Source organism: Mustela putorius, unplaced genomic scaffold (genome assembly GCF_011764305.1).
Source record: "Mustela putorius furo isolate JIRA1106 unplaced genomic scaffold, ASM1176430v1.1 tig00000682_pilon_pilon_pilon, whole genome shotgun sequence".
In the NCBI taxonomy this organism is placed as follows: Eukaryota; Metazoa; Chordata; class Mammalia; order Carnivora; family Mustelidae; genus Mustela; species Mustela putorius.
The window spans coordinates 3,257,367-3,267,860 of record NW_025421443.1 but is presented as its reverse complement, the minus strand read 5'-3'; the positions used below and the strand labels follow the sequence as shown (position 1 = coordinate 3,267,860).

Here is a 10,494-nt window from a genome sequence, read left to right as displayed (position 1 = left end):
ACATTTTTTTCTGCTCCTCCCTAGCCCTTTCTAAAGGTCTGGGTTTACTGTTGACTTCTGCATTTAAGGTCAAAGCCATGGAGTCACATCTGAAGGGACCTTTTGTTCCTAAATTGTGCCTTATCCTGAAAGGGAACAGTAAAGTGACTCTCCAGCGCTATTTTGCTACCTAATTCACAAAAGCTGCTGGCTCTCCCAGTGCTGAGTCCTGAGGCTTTCTTCCCCCAACTCCCTCCAGTCACAGTTAAGGCTCTGCACCAGTTATTCACCGCTTTTTTTAAAGGGTAAAGTATTAAGCACCGCCTACGGTCGTGAGTGGCCTGCCACTCTGTCCCGCTGTGCGGTCGTGATTGGCAGACAGAACACTGTCGTCTGGCTCCGCCCCCGCTTCCCTTTGCCGCGCTAGCTGTGACGGTTTTTACTCAAAGGTGGAGAGTGGGATTCGGCGAGTGGCGCTTGGAGCAGGTGCAGAAGCATCCTTGTCCCCGCTGTTGCTGCTAATCTTTCTCCAGTGTCTGAGTCAGCGAAGGACAAGCAATCTTTCTTTGCCGCTAATGCTTCAATGAACTGTTGCCCAGAACCTAGGCACTTCAGACATTTCATCTCACCCCTTATTCCGCGTTCAGTGTATAAGTCACCTGCACATTTGTACCCCGAGAATTTTTCCTTCTGCTCCATGGTCGGAGCAGGGGTAGAAAGGGAATTTCAAGTGTTTGAAAGAAAAGGTTTTTTACTGACTGCGGGGAGCTGTCTACGGTGCTGAAGCTTCCCAGGCGTTCGTCTGCAACACGACACGGAGTTAGATTGCACATTTTCGTTCCTGGCTTTCTCATCCCCCATGCCTTGGATAAGACTAATTTCAGGATCGTGAAAATCTCTCCGTATCATGGCCCACGTGAGACACTTTCGGACATTAGTTTCAGGATTTTACTTTTGGGAAGCAACACTGTTACTCAGGTGAGTTCTCTTGTATTTACCAGTAGAAGAACTGCTTAAGCTTGTGCACTAGGTTGCAACCACTTGTTATTGGTGAAGTCAGGAATGCAATTAGAAATTGACTTGTTGAAAGTATTCCATAAATTGCATTGTTTTCTATCTAAAACTGTCCAGCAGTCTATCAAGACCTCTAAAAACACGTTACGTTGTTCTATTTTCGCTAATTAGAGCTTTTTAGTAACTGGCCTCGTATTATTTGCAGCTGAGATTACCCTAGAAAAATTATATCTCAAACCTAGCTTTTCTTCCTCAAATTGCTTTTAGAGTTTCTTTTTTCTACGTGAAATAAAAATTCTGTGTGTTTCTTTTTTTCTGAAAGTTACAAAACATTTAGTAATTCGAAATAATATTTTTAAATAAGAAAATATCTGGAACATAAGCATATACTGATTAGAGAAATTTTGAACATTGTTGGTATATCTCGAGGTTAAGTTAAATAAATAACACTTAAGGTCTTGTAAGTACCATGTCTAAAGAGCTTAGTTCAGGTAACACATTAGAACAAAATCATAAATAAATCATTAGATGTGTTCTATGTCAAGAATAATCTTTTTGGAAAAAGTGATATTATAAGAAACTTATTGAAGAACAAAATTGTTCTATGACATATAAATTTCTTATCAGGTCCAATCATATTTGACATATTTGGTGGGCTTTCCTTTTTTGTTAATTTTTTAAAAATAGAGACTAGTCAAAAGATCAGATAATTTAACCCTTATTCTTAATCAAACAATATATATGCAAGATTATGCTTATATAGACTTTTGAATCACCAATGTAAATTTTACTTTACCATTAAAATTATCCTAAGATTTCCAATTTTATGACCCACAAGCTTTTCAAAAAGATTGAAATCAAATATTAGAGTAAGTTACTGTACATTAATTTCTATTTTAAGTATGTAAATATTGTCTTCTGGGTTGCAATGTCAATTTTTCATCTTTGGACACCTTAGAAAATATAGTGTATGTCATAAAAACTGCCTTACAGAAAGTTATTTTATTTTGATATACCTGTAGGAACAGGAACTAATTGTGAAGGTTACTATAATTTTGAATTTTTTTTTCTGAAGTACAGGGTTGAACCACTGTAAACTAGGATATTTTCAGTGAAAAATATCTTAATATGACTGCAAACTTTTGAAACTGCAATTGTCACAAATTTTATATATGGTGATTAAAACAAAGAGAGTAAAGCTTTTATATTTACAAATTTTCATGAAAAGGAGCACAAAATTCATGTTATAAGTGAAATGAATCATTTTACTATAATTATTTTTTAGTATTTTAGATGATGATATGGATTTTTTTTTTCAAGGAAATTGAAGTAACTTAGTTGACAGATTTTGGAAGTTTCATATCAGTAACTAAGCCATTTTGGTCAATAAAATCAAATTTGTATAATGATAATTCACCATATTTGTTATAATATATTCTCAGATATATAATCTTCATCAGTACATCCTTTGATATTTGTCTAGTTTTATTGAAATTCACAAATATTTTATTTCAAATTGATGATCATAATTATAAGAATTTATCTTCATTAATATTAATAATTATAAAAAATGCTTTCTGTAAGTAATCCAAAGATGTAATCCTCTGAAAACAACACAAACCCATTATAGAAGTTTGTATGGTATATATACTCTTTATCATCAGGTTTTTCTTCTTTGATAAATTGAATAAAATTTTTCTCTTAGACTGGTCTTAGATGAGAGTAACTCATCTCTCAATGAAGAAATTTAATTATATTTAAAAATTTAAATATATTTGATGGCTCTTAAAATAAAATTTCTTATAGTTAAAAAAAATGATGCTCCCTCTACTGGAAATATTTTGTAAAATAAATGTCATTATGAAAACTATTCTCTATTCATTAAATCTATTTTTAAATTTATTTATTTATTGAGGAAAAAGGAAACATAAAGTAAAAATAAAGACAAAAATTTTGATATTAATTTATAAATATATTTTTTTAGTTTAAAAATATTCTTTTAGGGCAATTTGGAAACAAGAACTCAACTGGAAACCTCAAATATTTTAATTAAATAATTTATTAGTACAAGGTTCTTTTGATAGGTTTTAAAGATTTATAAAAACCTTAGTGAGATATACACACAGAAAAGTACAAAAATAATAAGCTCTCATGTAAAGTTTCACAAAGATAACACACTCATGTGAAGAGAAACTCAGAACTATCATATGATTTGGTAGTCCCAATTCTGGTTATTTATCTAAATGAATTAAAGTCAGGATCTTGATATTAGTAATTCCATGTTTATTTCAGCACTATTCACAATAGCTAAGTTGTGGAAACATCAAATATCCACTGACAGGTGAATGGATAAAAAAATGTGGTATATAAATACAAGGGAATACAATTCAACGTTTAAGAAGAAGGAAATTCTGCAGTTTGCCACAGCATGGATGGGATTTTTAGGACATTATCCTTAGTGAAATAAGCCAGACACATAAATATAAGTACTCTGTTGGAAAAAATAAAATAAGTAGAATTGTCAATATCACAAACACACTCACCATCCTACTGCCATACCTTTCCCAGGTACAACTTTGCCCAAAGATAATCACCATCTTGACTTATACAATAATGAGTATGTTTTTCTGCTTTTGAACTTTATATAAATAGTTATTTGTGTCTGCATTATCTTTCTGACCATTAAATTTATGTGATTTGTCCTTATTAGTGCATATAGCAATAGTTTGCTTATTCTTGTTGCTGTATAGTATTCCATTACATGAAGATATTACTATTTATCCAGTGTCCTATGAAGTATACTTTTAGATATTGATTACTGTGGCCATGAACATCTTTAAACAAGTCTTTTTTGTGAGTATGTATGAATAAATGTGAATACATGCATTTTGGGGATAGTCTGGGTTGGGCTTGAGACTTTCTCTGGGAGAGGAATTTCTGGATCATAGGATGGGCATGAATATGTTTAGTTTTATGAGATATTGCAAATTTTCCAGTAGTTGTATCTATTGATACTTCTCTCAGCAATGTCTGAGGGTTTCCATTGTTATTACTAGTACAAAGTTTATTAAGTGATAATTAATATAAGCATTTCTAGCATTGTCTTATACTATTATCGCAGGCCCACAGGTGTTATTTTAAATTTTTTATCTTGGCATAATTTCTACTTTTTAGTAAATAAGTTTTACTAAGGCAAAAAAGCAGAACAAAAATACTTCTATAATACAATTAGGAGTATTCATTACCAGATTATATCAAGTGTTTAAAAAATACACAACATGGGGGCTTAAGTGGGTAGGAGAAGAATAAATGAAACAAGATGGGATTGGGAGGGAGACAAACCATAAGTGACTCTTAATCTCACAAAACAAACTGAGGGTTGCTGGGGGGAGGGGGTTTGGGATTATGGACATTGGGGAGGGTATGTGCTTTGGTGAGTGCTGTGAAGTGTGTAAACCTGGTGATTCACAGACCTGTACCCCTGGGGATAAAAATATATGTTTATAAAAAATAAAAAATTATAAAAAAATACATTTTTTGAAGAGGAATTATTTTTTAAAAAAGATAATTATTTAAAACATACAAGTGAGAAAATGGCGTAAACAGAAGAAAAAAAATCTGAATTTCCTAGTAGTAAATTTTTTAAAAAGTTTCACACTTTGTTCAGATATTGCTGTTTTCTGAAACAATCTTTCTAGGCTTTTGGGTTCTAGTCCTCATGCTAATAAAATAAAGAACAAAACACCAGTGTCCAGCCTTCTTTACAATGCAGATAAGTGATTATTATAAGGAGCTTGCAGAGCAAATTCTAAAAACAGGAGAACTGCCAAAAATATTTCATTTAAATTGATTATTTTCAAAAAATACAATTTTATTTTTCATCTTTATGATTTGATACCAACACAGACTTTTTATTTGAATAAATTATGGTACAGTCTGTCAAAAATTAAGTGTGTGAATATTTGACTTCATGATAATCACAAATAAAATGCTTTCTTGGTTTACTTTGAAGCCTAAGAAAAACATTTTGACATAGAATTTTTTGGTTTTGCTTTTGGTATGTTTTGGAGCATGGGAAAAAATCCTTTTTAATGTTGGCTTTATTTTCTTATGTAAGATATTAAAGAAATATGTACTTCAAAGAGCAAACTTTTACCACAAAGATTTCTTATATGCAGGTACAGTAATAAGATTCTATATAACTTTTTAAAATTATGCTACACATAATATATGCTCCTTACCTTTATGTCTATAAATAATCATGCATTTCCCAAGTGTAGAAGGATCATGGCCCAGTTCTTTGGTTAGTGCCTCAGGCAATTTGCCCTGCAGATTCAGAAAACAGCTTGCAAAATATTTCCTATGCTACATATGTTTTCCTCCCTTAACTACAGTCATGTACTGAGGCAAGTCAATTAACAAATATGTATTTAATGTGTAATGTTAAACAATTCAACCAGATTACCAAATTCTGTGCACAAATTTTTGTGCTAGGTACAATCTGCTGATTGGGAACTCGGACCTTTCCCATCATGGAACTTAAAGCACAAATGGGAAGAAAATACAAAGGCCAAACAACAAAAGAAAAACACAAACAGCAATGTTTTAGAAAGGTGAGGTAGGGGAGCTATGTAGAAGGCTTGGTACTTGTGCTGTATCTCGTTAAGATTCTTGTTCACTAGACAGAAATAAGACACCAAGGAAATGATAATGGGTATATAGTATGCTTTGAGGAGTGGTGATAGTCAAATTCAGTGAAGAAATTCTGATTTATGATTTACATTCATAGTCTACTAGCAACAACTACTAAGCTGGCTATAATAAAAAACCTGCAGAAATATAGAGAAATAGCAGCTTCCTTTCACAACAGAATATGAATAAAACTTAGAAGCAAATAATTTACTTATAACTGTATAGCTGTCATAGGAATGGTTTTTAAACTTGGCTCAAAATATCTCAATAAGATTGCTAATAACAATAAGTAATAAAACATAATTAGTAATAGTAAGAACTATATAAACAAAAAATAATGGCTTAACTGCAAGAAAAGGATATCTCTTTGTTTTAGAATTTGAAAACCATGTGTGAAATTTTCATCACTATATTATCCGCTTAAAGAAAGAAAACCAAATAGAGGATTTTGATTGTTGGAAAAAAAGAAAACACTGAATATGGTTTAGGATATTTGGGTTTGAGATGCTAACTGTAGATCTTGGTATCCTACCATCAGCTGGGGATGCAGAGTTGATGCATGGACAATAGATTTAACAATCAAAATGTTATGAAGATGATAATATTGTTTGCAAAGAGGAAAGAATAAATATGTATATGCAATAGAGAAAAACATTATAAAGTAGGGCACAGAGACATACACAGAGACCGCTGAGTTAAGCCAGAGATGAAAACTGATTTTAACTAAGTGACAAAGTCACACATTTATCATAGTTTTATACAGTTGATCCTAGACACCTGCTCATACAACAGTATGTATCTTTCTAAAACTTTTTCTATAGAACCTTCCAATGCTCTAATTTCAACTAATCTCATAATTTTACAATCACAGATGATACATTATACCCACTTAGTTTTCTCGGGAGACTTTTAGGGAATCATTTTGAGAAAGCACATCTTTTACTTTTCCTTACTTCATGAATGATATATAATAGACCCTTCTTCGTTCTCTCAACAAACATGTCTCTTACTCTTCTGCATATGATTATCTTCATAGTGGTTAACAGTATTTATTGAAAATAAATTTATCTATAGGTAGATGTCTATATGGAAATGTGGATTGTTTGTTTTTCCACTAGGAGAATGGTATTGTTGTAGCTTTGTTTTGCTTGGGGAAGTGAGTCAGGGGAAGAGACATATGAATCACCTTCAGAGAACTGGTTCTGGAGTGAAGGCAGGAGTACCAACACAGGATCAGCTGTTTGCAACAAACGGAGGCATGTGAATAGGACGACCTATTCAGTTGCAGAAGACAGAGCTATTCTAACTGCAGGCAAACACATTTTAAGGCATTTTTTAAAAGATTATTTATTTACTTATTTGACAGAGAGAGAGAGAGAGAGAGAGAGATCACAAGTAGGCAAAGAGGCAGGTAGAGAGAAAGGGTTAAGCAGACTCCCCGCTGAGCAGAAAGCTGGATGCAGGGCTTGATCCCAGGACCCTGAGACCAGGACCTGAGCAGAAGGCAGAGGCTTAACCCACTGAGCCACCCAAGCGCCTCGCATTTTAAGGCATTTTAAGGAAACTAAGTTTGAAATTCTCAGATGTCAGAAAAGTAAACAATAGTTAAAAAAGAAAGTCTCATTATAGCCCATTTCTGAAATTCTTTCCAAATCTCCATACTAGAAATACTTTTAGGAGGAAGTATTACCAGTACCTCTAGGACAACTTGATCCACAAAAGCAGTAACTTCAATGGTACAAGTAAGAAGAGCATAAAATATAAAGGTTATTAATATCCTCTGGAAACAATTTATTAAATGGAATAACTTTCAAGGCAAGTGATGAAGAATTCTTTATGAGTGCATCAAACATTTGCCATAACCAATTAGAAGTTATTGCTAAATGGGGCACCTGAGTACCTCAGTCAGTTAAGTGGTTGCTTTTGGCTCATGTCATGGTCCCAGGGTCCTAGGATTGAGTCCCACATGGGGATCCATGCTCATCAGAGAGCCTGCTTCTCCCTCTCGACCACCTGTGCTCTCTCACTCTTTATCTCTCTTTCTTTTTCTCAAATAAAGAAAATCTTTTAAAAAATTGCCACTAAACACAAGTATTTCTGCTACACAACCATTACCACTGTAGGATGATTGGACTTACATTAAAGGTAACTGGTTCGCCCAGTATCTTAACTAAATTTGAAAATCTCTCAAAAATATCTCTAACAGGGATGCCTGGGTGGCTCAATTGGTTAAGCAGCTGCCTTAGGCTCAGGTCATGATCCCACCGTCCTGGGATTGAGTCCTGCATCGGGCTCCTTGCTAGGCAAGGAGGCTGCTTCTCCCTCTGTCTCTGCCTGCCACTCTCCCTGCCTGTGTGCTCTCTCTCTCTCTCTGACAAATAAATAAATTAAAAAAAAATCTCTAACAGGTAGTCATCCTATAAACTTTAAAATTTCTAACAATAAGGATGCCTTTACTCCCAGAAGAAAAATGTTTATCAAATGATTTTAGTAGAATTTTATTGATTAGTTTTACTAAAAATGTCATTCTATTTTCTCCTGGTCAAAGTAAAAATTTTCCCCCTATACATGTCACCAAAAATACTTGTCTCCGTATTTTCTACTTGTCTTTTATACTTTTTTTCTCCACTGACAATGACCCTATTGCTCATGGAAAGTGTGTTTTATTTGGGCATGGTTTGAATTGATAACCTTTTCTGTGTAGTTAATCCATGGATAAAGCTTGAATTCTCCAGTTTCAGAGTGACTGTGGCATTCTACCTGAATTTCTCTATAACTTTGCAAAAATTTACAGAGCAATGATTTCTTTCCAGGCAATGTGTGAAGTGCTGGGAAACAGAACTTCAGCTTTTAACAATGTACCACTAAGGAGGGCATGTGTATGTTTTAGATTTTCATACAAGTCTTCTCTCTCCCTCTTAATTGTAAGTCCTCTGATGATAGAATTGTTTCTGATGTTTATTTTACCTGTATAATACTTAATTCAATGTCTTACATGCTTGAAGTTGATGCTCAGTAAGCATCAAGTAAGCACTAAGGTAATATCTGCCTGTCACATCTGTCTACCTACCCGTGACCTTAGATTTGAAGTCTGCTGAATTCTGTGTTATTACTTGAAGCAAAAAGGGAGTCTGTGTTCAAGATCTCATAAAATATATGAGATCAAGCTAATCTCAGTTATTACTCTAACAGAATTTAGTGGAAAAGTAATATATTTGCTTCTCATTATCACCATGAGAAACTAAAATTTGTATTGTATAATACATTATTTCTCAACTTTTCTTTTTCCATTTTTGCCTTCTAAGGAAACTTTCAAGAATATTTTTAGACTTTTTTTCTAATTGTCTTCATGGAAATGTAATACCACAGTATGCTATATATTTGCTCATGTACAGCATGTGTGATATATGGTATATGGGGTATGTGTGTACCATAATTTTATAGACATATAAAATTATATGTAGTGGCTTTATACATGAAAGAATATGAGTTTTTACCCCCAATATAAAACTTCCACCCACTCCACTCACCCCTACTGAGAATGCATCGTGTAATGGTTGCTACTTTTTCATGATGCTGCTTAGACTAGAGTTGTATAGTTCTACTATTTTGGATCATGACCTAGAAATAAAGCAATAGAGGAAATATTTACTTGTTTGGACCTACTTAGGACTTTGCAACTTTGTAAAATGAACACATAGTTAATGTCATTTCTCTGCTGACACACTGTAACATAAATTAATCCTTAAGTCATTAGAGTACTTTAGCAATATCTCTTTCCACAAATACATATGGATCCCCCAAACCACGAGGATTTCAGCAATAAATTTCAAATCACTACTGCTCCTACTAACACCATGGTTAGATAGCTTTCATAATTTCATACAACTCTTACAAAAATAATCTTGGAACCCCTGCCCTGCAGCAATGCTCACTTTGTTTCCTATGATTAAGAGTCTCTTACGGTTCATCTCCCTTGGATTATGGGGTAACTGGAAAATGGACATTAAGGAGCACATGTCATGTAATGAACCCTGGGTATTATATAAGACTGATGAATCACTGAAAAAATATATATAATGAATCCCACTTTTAAGAAAAGCAAAAAATACATCTGTAAGCTAAAAAGCTCCTTAAAAATAGTCGTTCATATTATAAAATGATTCGTCATATTATGCAATGATTCAACTTGAGTTCCCTTGGATAGTGGATATCTTAGTTCATTTAAAATTATTTTGTGTATCAAGATAGGGGGATGGGCAAAATGGGTGAAGAAGAGTGGGAGATACAGGCTTCCAGTTATGGGATGAAAAAGTCACAGGGATAAAAGGTAGAGCAGAGGGAATACAGTCTATAGTACTATAAAGCATTAGGGGTGATAAATAGTAATGAGGCTTGTGGTAAACATAGTATAACATATGTCAAATCACTATGTTTTACACCTGAAACTAATGTAACATTGTGTATGGTCTATACTTCAATTAAAAATAAGTAAGGACACCTAGGTAGCTGTGTTAAAAATTTTTTTAAAAAATCAAGCATTTTTTTAAAAGATATTATTTATTTATTTGACAGAAAGAGATCACGAGTAGTCAGAGAGGCAGGCAAAGAGAGAGGAGGGAAGCAGGCTCCCTGCTGAGCAGAGAGCCCAATGTTGGGCTTGATCCCAGGACCCGGAGATCATGACCTGAGCCAAAGGCAGAGGCTTAACCCACTGAGCCACCCAGGTGTCCCAAATCAAGCATTTAAAAAAAAAATTTTTTTCAACCCTCCCCCCACTAAAAAGATAACCATTAGGGATATAATATA

General features: G+C 33.8%; 1 protein-coding gene across 1 annotated transcript in view; it reads left to right on the top strand.

Moving 5' to 3' along the window:
• Positions 1-441: 441 nt before the first annotated feature.
• GLRA3 (glycine receptor alpha 3) overlaps positions 442-10,494 on the top strand; it is a 194,628-nt gene continuing 184,575 nt past the window's right edge. Inside the window, exon 1 of the mRNA XM_013063301.2 lies at positions 442-957. Coding sequence (XP_012918755.1) covers positions 887-957 — 71 coding nt within the window. The 5' untranslated portion in view covers positions 442-886. The remainder of the gene's footprint in view (positions 958-10,494) is intronic.